At 46.1% G+C, this 19,652-nt stretch overlaps 1 protein-coding gene across 1 annotated transcript in view; it reads left to right on the top strand.

Annotated features, from left to right (window-relative positions):
- IPO5 (importin 5) overlaps positions 1-19,652 on the top strand; it is a 167,398-nt gene that overhangs the window by 122,529 nt on the left and 25,217 nt on the right. The window contains exon 20 of the mRNA XM_082245950.1: positions 10,088-10,199. Within this exon, the coding sequence (XP_082102076.1) occupies positions 10,088-10,199 (112 nt within the window). The remainder of the gene's footprint in view (positions 1-10,087; positions 10,200-19,652) is intronic.

Genomic DNA, 19,652 nt, shown 5'->3' with positions numbered 1-19,652 from the left:
GGAGCCTTTGCCTTCATGGGACTTGAACCTTGTTCTGTCCGTGTTGCGACATGCTCCTTTTGAAAAGATCAGGGAGATCTCGTTGTCTCTGTTGTCCAAGAAGGTCGCCTTTTTGGTGGCGATCACTTCGACTCGCAGAGTGTCGGAGCTGGCAGCTTTAACCTGCAGATCTCCGTATTTGATGATTCACTTGGATAGGGTGGTCTTGCGACCTAACCAGTCTTTTCTTCCAAAAAGGATTTCGGTATTTCACCTTGATGAGGACATTATCTTGCCTTCGCTTTGCGCGAAGCCTAAACACCCAAAGGAGGTGGCTTTACACTCCTTGGATGTTGTTCGGGCGATCAGGGTTTGCCTATCATCGACTAAATCCTTTCGCAAGACGGATTCTCTATTTGTCCTTCCTGAGGGACCTTGGAAGGGCATGGTGGCGTCGGCTTCTACCATCGCCATATGGATCAGACAGACCATTGAACAGGCATATGCTTTGGAGGGGAAAGTTCCCCCCATGCCTGTGAAGGCGCAACTCTACCAGATCTCTGAGTACGTCTTGGGCCTGTCATCGGGCTTCTGTGGCCCAGGTGTGTAAGGCGGCGACTTGGTCGTCCGTTCACACCTTCTCAAAATTCTACGAAGTGGATGTTCAGGCATCGGCAGATGCTTCCTTTGGCCGCAAGGTTCTTAGTGCGGCAGTGCCTTAGGGTCCCTTATTTTTGGGCCCTTGGCTGTTTGGGATGTTTTTTATCCCTATGTTATTTGCTTTTTCCTGGGTGGTTGCTCCTGTTGAGCAAGTTTTTCATGTTGCCCAGCTGGTTTCCTTCCTTTGGTAAGGTTCCTTTTTTTTCTGCTGTGGGTACTGCATTGCCTTAGGCGCGGCTGCGTTTTTCCCACCCCTCATGTCTACACTGCTTTGGGACGTCCCCATAGTGACGAATATGAAGAGGCGGTGACTGTCGGAGGACGTAAGAGAAAACGGAATTTTTGTAAAATTCCTTTCTCGGAGTCCTCCGACAGTCGCCGCCCCCGCCCCTCTTTTGGGGTTTATTTGTATACTCTACGGCTATTCTACTGAAACTGAGTTGGTATGCAGGAAGTGAGGAGGTATTGACTGAGGGGACCACCCCCTGGGGGTGGGATATGCTAAAAGCTTTGATATTAATATATTCTGTTGCCTAGCACTCCTACGGAGCAAAGGTCAATAACCCCATAGTGACGATTATGAAGAGGCGGCAACTGTCGGAGGACTCAGAGAAAGGAATTTTACAGGTAAGATTTTACAAAAATTCCGTTATTTCTCTGGCGGTCTCGGGGTGGACGTTGCCCCCTGAATAGTCAGACCCTCGGTGCCTCCTGGACATACCAGGCCCCCCCTTCAGGTGTCCCGCCCACACAGGTTTCTACCTTTGGGGGACGGTTATATTGTGGGGGGGGGGAGAGGCAATTTTCTAGTGGGGTCCCCTTCTGGGGACTATCTGAAGCTTTTGTCAGTGACCCCCTGTGGGGGTCCTGGAGACTGCATGGCGTTCCTATTGGTTCCTCTCTGCTGCACAGATCGGTTCCTCTCTGTTGCACAGATCGGTTCCTCTCTGCTGCACAGATCGGTTCCTCTCTGCTGCACAGATCGGTTCGGTAACGTTTTTTGGGGTCCCCTGTGCGTTTCCTCACACACTAACAGACTGTTAGGCTGGGGCTTGCAGTACCGCTGTAGCAGTGGTGTGATTGCGTTTTTGCAACTTTTTTTAAAAGTGGCATTGCGGCTTTTTAAATTTTTAGTGAGCATGGAGTCCCAGGACAAAGTTTCACCTACAGACCCCCTCAGTGCGACTGTGAAACCCTTTGGGTCACAGCCCGACAGCTCTTACAGCAGTTTTTGAAAACCTAGTGTCAAAAGTGGATTTAGGGTTACTTTTTAACCCTTGCCGTGAGCGCCCTTTGCCTCTCTGTATCTTAAGATTCAGAGGCTGATGTGGCCACTGCAGAAGCATCCCACCCTGATGGCAGTCATCGCATTCTGATGGTGAAGAGGACCTGTCCTAGTCAGCGCTGCGCGTGAAAGCGCTTTGGTGGAAGCACTTATAATTTCAGTGCGAGAAACTTTAAAAATGGCGGATGAGTCTACATTGTCAGGACTGCAGGTGTCTTTTTGGCACTCGCAAATCCCAGAAATGGGTTAAACTGTTTCACTGTCTGGAACTTTTTGACAATATTGTCAGTGAACAGTGGGGGCACATTAGGAACACATGTTAGTGATGCCCAGGCATTTTAAATGCCGTTATCCCTTTGCAGAGAAGGTTTCCACGCGGTGGACCGTGCCACCAAAGGTGGATCATCCAGTTTCCAGACTGAAAAAGTATACTGTGGTCCGTGGGGAAGAATCCCCAGCCTTTACATTACCCATTGATAGACTGAGTCTCTGTCCCGCCATTTACATGTGATAGCGGGCTCCATATTGAAACCAATTTTTGTGACCACCCTGGTGTCGCAGACTGTCATTGAATAGGTGAAGTTTCTAAAAGGGGTCTTAGAAACGGAACAGCTTTTCCCGGGGGGTGATTGAGCTCTTGGATCAAATCGCTCAAGCCCTCCTGTATATATGCGATGCGTCGCTGGATGCGGCTCCACTGGTAGCCTGAGTGTCTGCGGTGGGGATTGCTATTAGACACATGGTGTGGCTAAAAAGCTAGTCTGTGGACCAGTCTTCCAAAAAAGGCTCTGTCTGAGGTTGTTTGGTCTTCCCTGGATGAGTTGATCAAAGGCTTTATGGGTGGGAAGAGTATTCTCCTCCCTCAATCCTCGATGGGCAAGGCACCATGTGCTAGACAGGGGCCTTCTTTTACTGCTCATAGGCGGCTTTTTCGTACCTCCGGTTCGCAAGAAAAAGGAAAGCAATTCAGGTCTTAGAGTTCCAAGAAGAAGTGGTCAGGCAAACCGAAAGCAGGCCAGTCTGGATCTGCAGACAAATCTTTTGTCTGCATGAAGGGGCGCCCTCACCTGATTCTGGGGTGGGGGGACGTCTTTGCTTTCCAGAACCATGGACTTCCTTTAAGGACAAATGGGTTCCGAACTGATCCGATCAGGGTACAAGATCGAATTTCCGGTCTTGACCGTCGGACAAGTTCTTTCCGGCTAATCTGCGCCTATCTCCAGACCATATAAGGGATCTCCGAGCGGCGGTACAAGACCTGCTGTCGCAAAGGGTGATTGTGCTGGTTCTCTCTTGTGAACAGTTTCAAGGGTTAAATTCAAACCGGTTTACTGTGCCCAGGAAGGAAGGCAAAGTACGTCCAAGCCTGGACCTCAAGGCTTTGAACTGCTTTGTGCGGGTATAGAAGTTTTGAAGGGAGTCCATTTGCACGGTAGTGGCGTCCCTACATCAGGGAGACTTTTTGGCCTCCATAGATATCAAGGACGCATATTTACACATCCCTATCTACGCTGGACACCAGCTTCGCTATAGGAGAGGAACATTCTCAATTTGCGGCGTTACCCTTTGGTCTCGCCTCCGCCCCCAGGGTCTTTACCAAGGTACTTGCTCCAGTGTTGGCATTACTGCGCCAATGGGAGATTTCGGTACTGGGGTAGCTGGACGATCTTTGAGGGCGAACTCTCACTCAGTCCTGTTGGGACGACTTGACTGTCACTGTCCAAACTCTGCAAGAGTTTGATTGGAACATCAATTTAAAAAAATGTGCCCTGATATCTCCGATGAGACTGGACTATCTGGGCCTGACTCTGGACTCCTCTTTCGTGAGGGTCTTTCTTCCCCCTGGACAAGTTGCAAAAATTGCAGGGGGCGATCCGGTTGTTGGCAAACAATCTGTCCTCTCTGCGGACTTGCATGCGGGCCTTGTGTCTGATGGTATCAACCTTCAATGCGGTTCAGTTTGCTCAGTTCCGCCTGAGATTCTTGTAAAATGGAACAAGGATTCAGAATCCTTGGATACTTTGATTCGGCTGAGTCGCAACACCAAGTCTGCACTTCTGTGGTGGCTTCACTGAGCTTTTCGCCAAGGCAAGTCCTTCCTGCCGTTGTATTGGACGGTAGTAACCACGGACGCCAGCTTGTCTGACTGGGGAGGAGTGCTGGGAAAACTTTGCGCCCAGGGATCCTGGACGGTGCAAGAGTTCAAGCTGCCTGTAATTATCTTGGAGCTCAGAGATGGAGCTTTGCCTGAGTCATTGGACGGCTCGTCTGTAAGGTTGCTTGGTTCGGATTCAATCGGGCAATGCCATGGCATACATCCCTCATCAAGGGGGCACCAAGAGTGTCTTAGCGGCCCTGGGAAGTGGCCAAGATCCTGGTATGGGCAGGCAATTTTGTTCCAGCCCTATTTGCTGTGCATATCACAGGAGTGGAGAACTGGCAGGTGGATTACCTGAGTCAGGTGTTTGATCAGGGGGAATGGTCCCTGCACCCGGAGGTGTTTCACCTCCTGTGTGTCCGGTGGGGGGGGGACACACCCGATGTTGACCTGTTTCTCGACTCAAGAAGGTTCAGAGGTTTGTGGCCAGGTCAAGGAATCCTCTGGCCGATGCCACAGATGCACTGGTGGCTCCTTGGGGTCAGTATCGTCTGATCTGTGCGTTCCCTCCACTGATACTCCTGCCGAAGTTGCTGCGCAGAATAGAGGTGGTAGGGATTCCGGTCATTCTAGTGGGCCCCAGACTGGCCTAACCGGTCTTGGTATGCAGACCTGGTAAGGTTGGTTTCCGATGCTCCTTGGAGGTTTCCTCTCAGGGAAGATCTGCTGTCTCAAGGGCCTATCTTCCATCCTGCTTTACAGTCGTTGGCTTTACCGGCGTGGCTGTTGAAAGCCAGGTATTGAAGCATAGAGGTCTTTCTGACTCTGTGATTGCTACACTGTTGAAGGCCAAGAAGTCTACTTCCTGGAAGATCTATCATCGTACGTGGAAATCGTACATTTCAAGGTGTGAATTGTTTGAAAGTGCACCCTTGCTTGTTTTCGGTAGGGTTTTGACCTAGTCGAGGCCAAATGTCGGCTTTGGCTGTGTTTTTCCAACGTCCTTTAACTACGCATGCCCCGATTCACACTTTTATTCAGGGGGTGTGTCATATGGCGCCTCCGAGGCTATCCCCGTTGCCTCCGTGGTATCTCATTTTGGGGTTATCGGTTCTTCAAAAACCTCATTTAGAGAACATTAGGGAGATTCCCCTGCTTAAATTATCTCAGAAGGTTGCCTTTTTGGTGGATATCACTTCTGCCTGCAGGGTGTCTGAAATAGCGGCGTGGTCTTGCAGTTCACCTTATCTGGTGGTCCACAGAGATAAAGTGGTACTTCAACCTAATCAGTTGTTTCTTCCTAAGGTGGTTTCTGATTTCCATTTGAATAAAGAAATTGTGCTGCCTTCACTCTGTCCTAAGCCCAAGCATCCCAAGGAAATTGCTTTGCATTCTTTGCACGTGGTTCGGGCAATTGAAGTTTACCTGGCAGCTACTGAATCTTTCTGAAAATCAGACTTTGTCCTTACCAAAGGACCTCAAAGGAATGGCTGCATCTGCTGCAACCATATCCAGATGGATCAGGCAGACGGTGCTTCAGGCTTATTCTCTGAAGGCAGGGGAGGACTTGGAAGGGGGGCAGGGTGGCAATTGCCCCCCGGGCTGCTCTGTTGCTGGGTAAAAAGGCCGCACTCAGGGCTGGATTATTGTAGGGGCCAGACATTGTATACAGCTGCTGGTCGCCACTACACAATGTTATATTTGCAGAGGTGCAGCGGAGCTGTATGAGTGTGCAGAGTACGCTCCTGCACCCAGCCGGCACAATACTAACACAGTCCCTTCCCTGTAAGACTCCCGATAGGAGCTTCCTAGGCCCCGTCTGGCGTAATGTCATGTATTTTTGTTAAACCTCCTTTGTTGCTATTAACATTCAATTATGTTACCACATTGCAGCATGTTTGTCTTGCTTCATAGCATAAATATCTGTTATAAAACCAGGTGGGCACAGATGGTGAGCTGATTCGATGGTTAAATGGGCCACTTGACTGGATTTGCCCCCCCAGGCCTAAGGCTGCCAGCCCTCCCCTGTCTGAAGGGTCGGGTTCCTCCTTTCCTGGTGAAGGCGCATTCTACTAGAGCGTTGAGTTCCTCTTGGGCTTTTCTCCATCAGGCGTCAGCGATGCAAGTTTGCAAGGCAGCAACTTGGGACGTCAGTGCACACATTTACAAAATTCTACAAGGTAGATGTGTTTGCATCTTCGGATGCCTCTTTTGGCCGTAAGGTTTTGCAGGCTGCTGTTTAAAAGATCTTTGTTTCTCTTTGAGAGTGTTTTTTCCTAGGTGAGCTCCAGTTGTTCCTGGTTGAGCTCCTTGTTACCTGGTTGGCTACGTTTTTAGCATTTGCGGAATTACGTTCTTTGTGGTTTTTTTCTAACCCCTCATGAAAATACTGATTTGGGATGTCCCAATGGCTGAAGAAGATATGAAGCTGCGTCTGTCAATGAACAATAGAGAACTGGATTTTTGACTTATCGTAAAATCCTTTTCTCTGAAGTTCGACAGACGCAGCACCCACCCCTCAAATTATGAGTGGAATCGGGTTGTTGTCATCTAAACTCTGCTTGCAACGAAATGAAGTGCTGTAGCAGTGTGTGGGGTTATGTCTGCAGGGACAGCCCCATGGGCGTGGTAAAAGATTTTTTCCTGCCCAGTGTCCTATTCCTGATGGGAGTAGCATAACCCAACGGCTAAAGAAGATATGAAGCTGCGTCTGTCGAACTTCAGAGAAAAGGATTTTACGGTAAGACAAAAATCCAGCTTTTTTTTTTTTGTTGAACACCAGATCAAATTATAAATGTAGAGGCTAAGGCATTTGCTTTAAGAACTGAGATGGTGCAGTAGCAAACGACCACTTTGCCTGTACCTAGAGTTGCTGAGCCCTCAACATCTGCATCTCTACTTGACTCACTCCTTGAGTTTGGGGGCAGTAGTGCAAAGCAAACTAAAGAGGGGCAACGTAATATTGAAGTAAGAGATAAAGTCCAGGCTTATTTTGTAGAGAAGCCCCTCATCAAGAAGGGAAACTCTTTAACCACTTGCCGACTGCTCACTGAGCTGGTACTGCAACAAAGTGGCTCGTTATCATCTGGCTACATAGACCTACGTCACCAGACTCTCCCCTCTCTCTGCGGCGCGCCCTGTTTGAAACACCGCGGGAGTCGGGCCAGGGGAGGAGAGGCGGTGATCACCGCCGCTCTTTCCTGATCGCCGGGGATCGAGTGAGGAAATTTGTTTACACAAGCGGGCGGATCTCCTATGTGACAGACAGGGACAGGTTACAGGATTCAGCATAGCTGAACCGGCGATCTGTGTTACACAATCCCCTCCCCCCCCACACACGTCAGTAAGCATGAGGCATACATTTAACCCCTTGATCACCAATAGTTAACCCCTTCCCTGCAAGTGTCATTATTGCAGTAACGGTGCATATTTATAGCACTGATTAGGGTCCTTTCACACGGCCGCTCCGCTGCTTAAGTCCGCTGAGGGACTTTTTTTTCACGGAGCGGATGACATTTGACATTTGTCTCATCCGCTCCGTGTGCCCGCATATCATCCCATCCGTTTGCGGATGATATGCGGACATAATGTAAGTATATGGCATTGCGGATGTCAGCGGATGACACTGCTGACATCAGATTTTCCTTCCTTTCCGTTTTTTACACGGATGAAAAAATAGGGTTCTGTTCCATTCGAAAAAACGGAACCGAACTGAAAGGAGGAAAATCGGATGTCAGCGGATGGTATTCCGCTGACATCCGCAATGCCATTTACTTTATGTCCGCAAATCATCCGCAAACGGATGGGATGATTTGCGGACACACGGAGCGGCCGTGTGAAAGGACCCTTACTGTAGTAATGTCACTGGTACCCCCAAAAGTGTCAAATGTCAGGGGTCCGATCTGTCCGCCGCAATTTTAGCAGTCCCGCAAAAAAAAAAATCGCAGCTCGCAGCCATTACTAGTAAAAAGAAATGAACAATAAAAATGACTAATCGTTCCCGTAGTTAGTAAACGCGATAACTTTAGCACAAAGCAAAATACGGTTAATGTGATTTTTTTTTTTTTTTTTTTTACCAAAAATATGTAGCAGAAAACAAATTGGTCTAAAATGTTAAACTATGATTTTTTTTAAATTTTTTTTTTTTTTTTTTTTTTTTGGGAATGTTATATATCGGAATGTAAAAAAAATCGCTTTTTTTTTTTTTTTTTTCAAAAATTAAAAATCGCACAGGTGATCAAATACCACCAAAAGAAACCTGTATTTGTGGGGAAAAAAGGACATAAATTTAATTTGGGTACATCGTCGCACAACCACGCAATTGTCCGTTAAAGTAACGCAGTGCCAAATCGCAAAATGTAGCCTGGTCGGGAATGGGGTAAAATCTTCCGGTCTTAAAGCGGTTAAAAATGCGCTCATTGAGAATTTTTTTTTGTCAGACATGTAGCTAAATATATTTTGGCCTAAATATATGACAAAAATTGAATATATTGGATATTTTTTAACTGTCAAAGTAGAAAATGTCAATTTTCGCGCTTTTTTTATCGTAAAAAATGAAAAGCGCAGAGGTGATCAAATACCACCAAAAGGAAGCTCTGTTTGTTGTAAAAAAAAAAAGGGCGTAAATTTTGTTTGTGTACGGCGTTGCATGACTGCGCAATTGTCAGTTAAAGTCACGCAGTGCCAAGTTGCAAAAAGTAGCCTGGACGTAAAGCAGGAAAATCCTCCGCTGGTAAAGTGGTTAAATTGGTGGAAGAGTAACCAAGAGAAATATCCTGAAAAAGAAACCCCCTTTGGTTTATGGGACTTTAAAGGTAACAGTAAAGGCTCTCTCAGGAGAAATTTTTTTTACGTGTAATAAAGATAAAATTTATTTAGAAAAAGTGTGGATATGATAAATAATCATCATAAACTGTACATATTTATAATCATAGACTCGAAAAAATCATGAATGATTTCCATTTTATCTTTTCTATGGGATGGCAACCTCTGGGAGTAGGTTTCTTCTCTAGGGGTATCCTGGATAAGCAATAGGTTTTCCAGGGTACTTTCAGGGCAACATGTGGTCGCAGATGCAAATAATACCTCTTTTCATGTAAAAAAACTTTCACTGTAAAATGCCTATGTATATTTTGTTTTTTGGAATTTATATTCAATTATGTATTTCAGGAACATATGCAGATTCCCTGAGGAAGATTTATGTACTAAACAAACGGTTTGAAACGCGTTGGACTCTGCTATGTACCTATAACTGTATTGTATCATTCATGATTTTTTCGAGTCTATGATTATAAATATGTACAGTTTATGATGATTTGTCATATCCACACTTTTTCTAAATAAATTTTATCTTTATTACACGTAAAAAAAATTTCTCCTGAGAGAGCCTTTACTGTTACCTTTAAAGTCCCATAAACCAAAGGGGGTTTCTTTTTCAATTTATGACGGGATTATGGTAACCAATTGCCTGGTAGTTATCTACATCATTCTATATACCAAGAGAAATATCCTACCTTGGCAAAACTAGCAAAATCCTACTTGTGCATCTCAGGCACCTCCACGTCCTCAAAGTGACTCTTTGCTGCAAGCAATATAGTTTGTAAAAAAAAAAAAAAAAACTGCCTTATCCGTGAGCATTGGATATGGATATATAAACATTGAATATAACATTCTTACCTTCCAGTTTCTGTAAGTTATAGTCCAGATCTTTTCAGAATGTTTATAGTGGTTTTTTTCTCCTGCTTTTTCAAAGTCTGTACAGTAGTATAATCTTGATGTAAAGTGTACGTTTTTTTTCTTTACTTTTTGTTCGTTAAATTATATGAAATAAAATAAAAAAATGGCATTTAGTGGTTTTTATTTTAATAGAAACAATCTGTCAACTAATTGATTATGAAAATTGTTAGTCGCAGCCATACTTGTTTCAGGTCAGTAATTTTCTGACCAGTAAACCATAGAGGTGTAGGGACTGCAGCCCCAGATTTTGCACCTTTTACCAATAATTAAGCATTAAACTTTAGTTATTGGTCTTGTTTACATTTTTTGAATATTTCTTTTTTTGGTAGTGCATTGAGGTTATGGGAGATGGATGTTTAAACAATGAACACTTTGAAGAGCTTGGAGGAATCCTCAAAAGCAAATTAGAAGAGCACTTCAAGAATCAAGAATTAAGACAAGGTAGGATTCCAGAAAACGTTTTAGCAAAGTGGTTTGCTTCAAACTTAATAGCGTTTTTTTACACCATGTTTTAATTAATACTTTGGTTTGTACATGCAATACATTGCTTTAATGTTTAGCCTGCAGGCAAAGCTAATGGTTTTGCTTGTGCAAATAAGAATTTTGAAATTTAGCACCATTTTCTAGTGTTAAACTGCATGGAAAGGTGCTTACTTTAAATTTGAAGAGTGAAGTAATACGGATCCCCCTAACCCCCTTCCCCTGCAACAAATACTTGCTTTTCCCCTAATTCATGTGCTAGGTTCTGAGAATAAAGTTAAAATACCTAGCATTTCTTTTTGCTCTCCCTCTGCCTCTTGATTTAGTCCAGTGCAGTTACAAGGTGGTGGAGTATAAGGCAAATATATGCTGCTGGGAAAAAAGGGGTAGTTAAATTACCCTTTTGATTTGCACTGTGTAGGTAAAGGAAAGGATTGCTTAAAAGCTGGAAGTGAAAGTCCATAGCCATTGGCTTTCCATTTAACTTAAAAATGGATGGATTTCTGCACTAAAAGTATTAAGAAATGTTATTCAATTGTCTAGTTTGAGAAGGGGGAAGCTGCACACATGGACCTATAGAAAATCCAAAGAATTGTGTATGAAGATATGTTGCGCTTAACCTAATAAAAAATGGTGAAATAATACTTTGTGGTGACCTGATCACGGGTGCTTCTCATTTTCTATATCTACATTCCGAGTGGTATTTTGCCTGCTGGGATTTATGGTTCCTCTTTGCTTTTTTGCTTTACATGTTCAACAGTGTTTTTTTTTTTTATGTGAGTGCAATATCTTTTGTTTTGTTTTTGCAATTGTGTGTACGGTATCACACTGTCCTTGTATTCCTCTTTTACATATGGTCTCTGAGCTTCTGCCATTAATACCATCTACCACATTTTATTGAATCACACCTGGTGGATCTCATTATCAATTAAGCGAACCTAGGTCTATCCATTAAATTGGATGACCATTTTCATCTGGCAAGCAGCCTTTGGAACATACCCTAGAGCAGTGGTCCTTAACTCCGGTCCTTGGGGCCCACTAACAGGCCAGATTTTAAGTATTACCTTGGGGTGATGCAGACTAGAATACTGCAATCACTGAGCAGCAAATGAGATCACCTGTGATGTAATTTAGTTATCTTGCAAACCTGGTTTGTTAGTGGGCCCCGAGGACCGGAGTTGAGGACCACTGCCCTAGAGTGTTTCTCTCCTAGCAAACATAGTGACGCATATGTGCTGGGACTTATAGTTCTTCATATCCATATTTCACTTATTTTGGACTGGCACGATTATTTGGACTTAATTTATCAAGGACTCACAATTTTTTAACAACTGTTTATTTATACATTATGCTTTATGTAATTTCTTTGAGCATCTCTTGCTGACATTATTTCACCATTTTTTATTGGGTTAAGTGCAACATATCTCCATACACAATTCTTTGGATTTCCATTTAACTTGCGCTGTACAAGTTAAAGTTAAAACATGCATAAAATGCACAGCCTATTACAGTAATTCATTTTAAGCAATGATGGTGGCCTAAGTACTGTAATCTTAATCATACAGTACACATGCAGAGCATTCATACACCTTGGGTTATTGGCATTTACCTTTAGGTGACTGGACACTGGTAAAGTTTTTTCAATGGCATTCCCCCTCAACATGTCTCCTATCCCACGCAGGGTCCTCAGTTTTGTGCTAGTGTCTGAAGGTGATGGACTTTCTCATGCACAGAGAACTCACCCTTAGCCTAACTAGTTTTTCTTAACTTCTCTTCAGACAGTTCAATCAAGCTGTCTTCTAATGCCAGCCTAAAAGCAGTATATCTTCATCACTACAACCTCAGTACCTTTAATTGTACCCAGACAGCACGCTGTGGAGGACAGCCTGTACTGTTGCTTTGGGCACTGGACCCTGCATGTGCACTCAACTTGGCACTTAGTGCAATGCATTTTTGGCCACGTGACCTGTGGAAGTCCTATACATTTTATGGTTTCTGTTGCCCACCCTTTGGTTGGACTGCTTTTGGACATTCTGACTGTAATAGAATCATTTTATACCTTTTAGGAAACCATTGCATACAATATTAATAGTACATTACAGGACACATGACTTGTATGCATAGATCATGGGTTATGTGCAGGCTACCTACAGGTGATTAGACACTGGATAAAAACTTCCTAGGGCCACCCCTAATACACACTTAATTACCCATTCCACACTGGTAGACTACAGCTTTTTGCTAGTGAACCGGTTTATTTTTTTAAACATTTTATTTTTTTTTTTTTCAAGCAAGACCTGACTGCTTGCCTTTGGTGCTATTTAGCAGTTTTTTGGTCGGTACCTCTTATATGTTACCCTGGGAGACCAGACCCACTGTATGGGGCCGACCTGTAATGTTTTTCTGGCACTGGATCCTGCATTAGGATCTAATTTTGGCACGAAGTGCATTTGGCACAGGGTGCTATACAGGTCCAGAGCTGTTGTCCATGTCTATAGTTCTAAGACCCTGAAGACCCCTTCGGGAGGTATGCCCACTTTAACAGATATCCAGCATTGTGGATACGGTAAGACAGGGTTTCCTTCTGTTAACATTGGTTTGTAGCCTTCAATAAGATAAACCACAGGGTCGCGCACTCTGCCGTTTTTATTGGCGAAAGAATGTGAGGTTTATTTACGTTATTGTGGTATCCCCTATAATATATATGCCTCCAGTTTCTCAGTGCGCGCAGCTTAAATGTGGACATTTTTTAACCTCTTATCTAGACTTGGTTTCAGGAGGATGAGGTAGCTTCATCTCACCACAAGGCTGATGACATGCCTTTTCCGCCAAAATCGTATACCGTGCATTGCTACACTCCTGCGATCTAGTCTTGAGACACATCAACGGGAACATTCGTTTATAGTGGCTCCTGTATCTGTAAACACAAAACCCCCTTCCAATCAGAACTTTACTCTCATGCATACCCCACTGGGGATCCCCTCAATAGGGGCAAAACTGCCAAATAACATGCATTATGCAGACAACCTGCGGAAGACTAAAAAAAGTTCAGTGATAGCTGGAGCTATGTCCTAGCTCTCTCTCTCTCTCTCTCTCTCAGGGGCATACAATGTGGTCTCTGTCATAACGTAGATTTCTCTTCTAATTAGTCTAAATTATTCAGAAGACTTGGCACGTCTGGAGCCATTTGCTTTCCATAAGCCAGAAACGTTACATGTCGTCCCCCCCTTTTTTTTTTCCTTCTGACCTAGCTCAGGACTAAGAGGCAGAAACTCCTTTGAGCATATTATGGAAGATGGTATTTGGACAATTGATCTCTGGAAGATTTACCCCCCTTCATGACTAGGCCACTTTTTGTGATACGGCACTGTTTTACAATTGTGCGAAGATCTACCCAAATAAAATGTATTTATTTTTTCCCCCCCAACAATAGCTTTCTTTTGGTGGCATTTGATCACCTCTGCGGGTTTTTTTTTTTTTTTTTTTTTTTTTTTTGCGCTCTTTAAACAAAAAAAGACCAACCATTTTGGAGAAGAAAAAAAAAACTATTTTTTACTTTCTGCTAAAAAAAAACATATCCAACAAATCAAATTTCTTCATAAATTTAGGCCAATATGTATTCGGCTACATATTTTTGATAAAACATTCCAATAAGCTTATATTGGTTGGTTTGCGTAAGAGTTATAGCCTCTACAAAATATGGTATATTTTTTTACTTTTTTTTTTTTTTTATACTAGTAATGTCGGCGATCAGTGACTTATAGTGGGACTGTGATTATTGCAGACGTTCGGACACAAACTGACACTTTTTTTTGGGGGGACCAGTGACACTAATACAGTGATCAGTGCTAAAAAAAATAAAATAAATATTTCACTGTCACTGTACTAATGACACTGGCTGGAAAGGGGTTAACATCGGGCAATCAACAGGTTAACTGTGTGCCTAACCAGTGTTTTTATTACACTGTGGGAGGTGCTTTTACTAGGGAAAGAGATGAAATGTATTCCCTACTTTACAATTTTAATCTCTTCCCTCCTGTCATATCTGCTTTGTTTACATAGGCAGACCACCGTTTGTTTGTCTCTACAGTATGATCGGCAGGTGTCGGACATCGAGCCAGCGGTACTTGCCGATTGGCTCCCGCAGTGTGTAATCACAGCGCGAGCAAGCTGCTGGCGCACGTGCGCCCCCACCAGGAAATGTCGGAGTGTGTATTTACACACACGTGATCCGACAGATGCTGCCCTGTAGCAGTAAAACTGCTATAGGGTGGACCTTTAGTGGCTAGGATCCTGATCAGAATGCAGAGATTTTTCACTTCCCTTCATTTTATTTAAGTCTCTAGCATAACCCTTTATTACAGTTGCATATGTGCAGGATTTTTTAATTAAAAGCTTAGTCTGCTGAATTGCTTTGGTAGAAGTGTCTTCCACCCATGCCTTTTGATAGTCGTATGTAAGTCGGAATCCTTTGAAAAAATTAATCAAGGAAGTCACTGGGGTATAGGTACTCTTACCCCACAAGAAAAATCCTACCTCTCCTACTGGTACAGCTACCACTTCTGATCAGCAAAAAGGGTCTTTTCGTTCTGCCCAGGTGTTACCTCAATCCAAGGCTTAATACTTTTGTCACAAGCCGTGGATTCATAACACCCAACAAGCCTGACCAGAAGCTCTACTCACAATGAAGGGGTGCCCCCACTCCTTGACATTTGCACCAGTAAGGATCTAAGAAGCCCTGGACTTCTCAGACCAATCTCTCAGGGCTAAAATAGGGGTTTCTATCTCTGCCCCGTCCTTGCTTCTGACCTTTCAATCTGCCAGGAGTGGTTGTACCAGTTAGAAAAAGATTTTTCAAGGTTTCTGTTCAAACACCTTCACGGTCCCAATACCCATTGGGGTAATCCGTCCAGTACTTGACTTAAAACCTCTAAACAGATTCCTTTTGTGTACCGAAATTACTGATGAAATTAACTAATATATGTGGTTGCTTCTCCAATAAGGAGTTTTTCTCTTGTCCTCTGACAGTCGCCGCCCACTCATTCAATCTGCACGTCTGGGTATTGGCCTTCTCCACAGGAGTAAGCTAGGCAGAAGATTTTGTTAGAATAATCACAAAACCTTTGTGTAGACACACCTACAGGGGGCTGTCCCTCTGGTCAATACCCCCAGCTAGCTTCATTCCCAATTCAGTTTTCTGCTGCCTAGCTTAGGAGTAGGCTGGCTTTCCCTAGCTGTGGCTTCGGTCTCAGCTTTTTTCTTTTTTATGTTTCTCTCAAAAAGCTATCTTTTTAAAAGAAAAAATACTTTAATTTGTTCCTGCGCTTAGTCGGACTTCAGAAGACTACAGCGTTTGCAGTCCTGGGACTCGCACTGGTTATTCTAGAGCCTTACGGACTCCCAGCCTGCCATCGAGCGTTAGCAGGTTATTGGTACGCCCAGGCCTCGCAAACGACAATGTCCCTGACCTCAGGGACGAACCTGCGAAGTTATCTTTGCCGGGATGTCTCAACTGCAACACTGTGTGTTGCTAGCGTCCCTTTCAGCTGACTGCACCCCCACTCAGGGTGGGAGCCTTCCTGTCGCAGAGCAGTGCCCACGTTCGCTGGACCGGTGAGTACCATGCTACCCCTCTGTCTCTGACCGTGTTTGTTGGGGTGTGTATGTGGGCCCTCTGTTTTGGGCATGACAGTTAAGTATGGGTTCTGTAATGTCCCCCTCATGGCTGTAGGTGCAGTCCCTGTGTCCCTTCCGGGGCGCTGTCGCGGTTTTGAGTTTTGGGGGTGGGGGGTGTGGGGTCTCCTACGTCCCTGGGGTGCTTGTGGTACTCTGTGGGGCCAGTGCATGGTGTTTTTGGGCTGCAAATAGCGCTAACCCGCGCGGCCGCCATTTTGGGTGTGGGCAGGCTGTTCGGCCTCATACTGTGGGCAGCAGCCATTTTCTGTCATCCTTTTGGCACCGATCAGGGGGTCATCTTTAGTGTGGGCATGATGTCCTTTGTGGGCAGAGGCCATTTTCCCAGAGCTTTTCTCCCATAGACTTCTATTGGCAACCATTTTCTTGTGGCTCAGGGCTGACTCTGCCTCTAGGGGCGTGAGGTCACTTCCTCCTCCTTCCCTTCAGATCCTCAGCAGCGTGGGCAAGTATAGCACACTGTGGGGGGCTTTTTACTGTATTCCCTGGCCTGGATTCCTGCTAGCATTCATTTTTACAGTTTCCTGTAGCAGGGGACAAGGTTTCCATTTGCGATGGGGACCGCGGGAATCGCCGATTTAAAGGGCCAGCGTCATTAAAATTGATTGTGCTATTATGGAGTCCCAGGAGAGCAAATTCCCCCAGATCTAGTGGAGGGTTCAGGTACTCCTGAATCCTCTGCTATAGTCTCGCTTACTGCTGCACTTGCGACTTTAGCATCAAAAGTGGACTTGTTGATGTCTGACCAGGCTTCTAAGAAAATGCCTATGCCGTCTCAGTCTTCTGATTCAGAATCAGAGTTGGTTGCCACGGACGACGTCCCCCCTGAGGGGTCTCGGTCCTCAGTCGGATGTGGAGGAGGAGGAGGATTCATCCTCAGGGTCAGCGCAGGACCGCGTTGCTGTGAACGCACTTATCAGCTCTGGTGAGGACACTTTAAATTTGGATGATGAGCCCCACCTGTCAGGTAAGCGGTCTTCCTTTGAGACCAAAAATTGGGTCCGGTTTTTTATGGTGCCCAAGTGATTTCAGTACCGTTATCCCTTTGCGCATCCGGTGGATTCTCGCTGGACTACGGCTCCTAAGGTGGACCACACTGTGTCCAGGTTAAATAAAGCCACTTTAATGCCCGTGGAGGATTCTCCGGTGTTTAAAGACCCAGCGGATAGGCGGGTGGAAACGTTTTCCCGCCACATCTATCTGGTAACGGGTTTCTTGCTGAAACCTCTGTTTGCCTCGGTGATGGTCTCTCAGGCTGTTGTGGAGTGGGCCAAGACGCTTAGGCACACTGATTGCTGACTCCGCTTCTTCTGCTGCTCTGGAGATGGTGGATCAAATGGGCCAAGCTGTTCTGTACCTGTGTGACACGCCCTTGGATGAGGCCCCTTTAGTCGCACGACTACTGCGATCCGACATATCACTTGGTTGAAAAGCTGATCGGCCGACCAGTCTTTCAAGAAGACAGTGACCGACATCCCTTATGTGGGAGTCGTCTTTTTTGGGACTCTGGATGAACTGATCAAGGGGCTCACTGGGGGCAAGAGCACTCTTTTTGCTCCAGTTGACTAGGGGAAAATCATCCCGCGCCAAGCGGGGTCCGTTCTTTAAACCTAACCAGGGGTCCTTTCGTGCCTTCAAGGCACAAGACAAAGGGAACTCTTTCAAGGCCTCTGGTGGCCAGAAGAACCCTTGGACGGGCAAGTCCAAAGCCGGCCACGCTGGCACAGTGACTCAGTCCGCCTCGTCCTGAAGGGACGCCATCATCCGTTTCAGGGGTGGGGGGACGTCTGCGTTTTCCCGACCCTTGGCTGTCCAAGATTCAGCACAGGTGGGTTCAAGAACTCATTAGTTCAGGGTACAAGATCGAGTTTTGGCCTCGCCCAGCAGACAGGTTCTTCCCCCTCAAATCTTCATTTAACACCCGATCGCTTCCGGGATCTCCGGGCAGTTCAGAATCTCCTCGCCCAAGGGGTGGTTGTCCCGGTTCCACAACGTGACAAGTTTCAGGGTTTTTACTCAAATCTGTTCACAGTGCCCAGAAAGGAAGGCAAGGTGCGGCCGATTCTGGACTTGGAATTTCTAAACCGCTTTGTGCGGGTTCAGAATGGAGTCCCTCCGGTCGGTGGTGGCATCCCTGAGTCCAGGGGATTTCTTGGCTTCCATCGACCTCAAGGATGCGTATCTACACATCCCAATCTACGAGGGTCATCAGCAGTACCTCCGCTTCACAATCGCGGAGGAGCACTATCAGTTCGTGGCGTTACCTTTCGGTCTCGCTTCGGCTACAAGGGTCTTTACCAAAGTGTTGACTCCCGTTCTAGCCCTGTTAAGGGTGCAGGGGATTGCCATCCTCGGGTACCTGGACGATCTCCTGTTAAGATCGAGTTCCAGGGCCATGCTGTTACGCGATCTGTCACTCACGGTTCAGACGTTCCAGGAGTTTGGGTGGACCATAAATTTTCAGAAGTCGACCTTGTCCCCTTCGGTTTGTCTCCCTTACTTGGGGATGATTCTGGACTCCGCCCAGGCAAAGGTCTTTCTTCCGGAGGACAAGCTCCGAATCCTGCAGGATGAGGTCAGGTCCCTCAGGGACGAGTTCTCCTCGCTTCGGACCTGCATGCGGTCCCTGGGCTTTATGGTGTCGGCTTTCGAGGCGATCCCATTTGCAGTTTCACACGAGATCTCTTTAAGCAGAGATTCTGGTCCAGTGGGACAGACATCCTCAGTCTTTAGAAAGGAGGATTTCTTTGAGCCCACAGGTGAGATCGGATCTGCTGTGCTGGCTCCAGTCTCCGGCGGAAGGCAAGTCCTTTCGACCATTGCTATGGACTGTGGTCACCACGGACGCCAGCCTGTCGGGCTGGGGTGGAGTTCTGGGCAAGTTATGTGCCCAGGGCACCTGGTCAGAGGGGGGGAGTCCTCCCTGCCGATAAAGGTCTTGGAACTGTGGGCAATCAGGCTCTGTTTGCTCCGTTGGTCGGATCGTCTTGCTGCCCAGTGCGTGTACATACGGACAACGCAACTGCGGTAGCTTTCATCAATCACCAAGGGGGCTCCAGGAGTGCCTGGGCGGCCAAGGAAGTGGCTGAGATTCTGTCCTGGACGCAGGTCCCGGCGATTTCGGCAGTTCACATTCCAGGTGTGGAGAATTGGCAGGCGGACTATCCGAGTCGCCAGACCCTGGACCAGGGGGAATGGTCCCTACACCCGGAGGTGTTTCATATGTGATGTGTGCGGTGGGGATTCCCAGATGTGGGTCTGTTCGTGTCCCGTCTCAACAAGGTGGAAAGGTTCGTGGCACGAGCGCGCGATCCTCTGGCAGACGCCTCGGACCCGTTGGTGTCTTGGCATCAGTATCAACTGATCTATGCCTTTCTTCCGATTCAGTTGTTGTCCAGGTTCCTCCACAGGTTGGTCTCGGAACCGAGGTTGGTGATTCTGGTGGCCCCAGACTGGCCGCGTCGGTCTTGGTACGCGGACATCATGCAAATGGTCATCGTGCCTCCCTGGCGGCTCCCTCTAAGACGATCTTCTGTCTCGAGGGCCGATCTTCCGTCCTGCTTTAGTTGCTGGCTTTGACGGCGTGGCTGTTGAAAGCCAGGTCTTGAGAGACAGAGGTCTCTCGTCGGCGGTCATTCCTACCTTGCTCAAGGCTAGGAAGGTTTTCTCTGGTGAGATTTATTATACCTGAAAGGCTTATTTTGCCTGGTGTGAGTTGCA

This window comes from Pelophylax lessonae (assembly GCF_965119305.1).
Source record: "Pelophylax lessonae genome assembly, chromosome: 2".
In the NCBI taxonomy this organism is placed as follows: Eukaryota; Metazoa; Chordata; class Amphibia; order Anura; family Ranidae; genus Pelophylax; species Pelophylax lessonae.
This window is presented reverse-complemented; position numbering and strand designations above follow the sequence as displayed.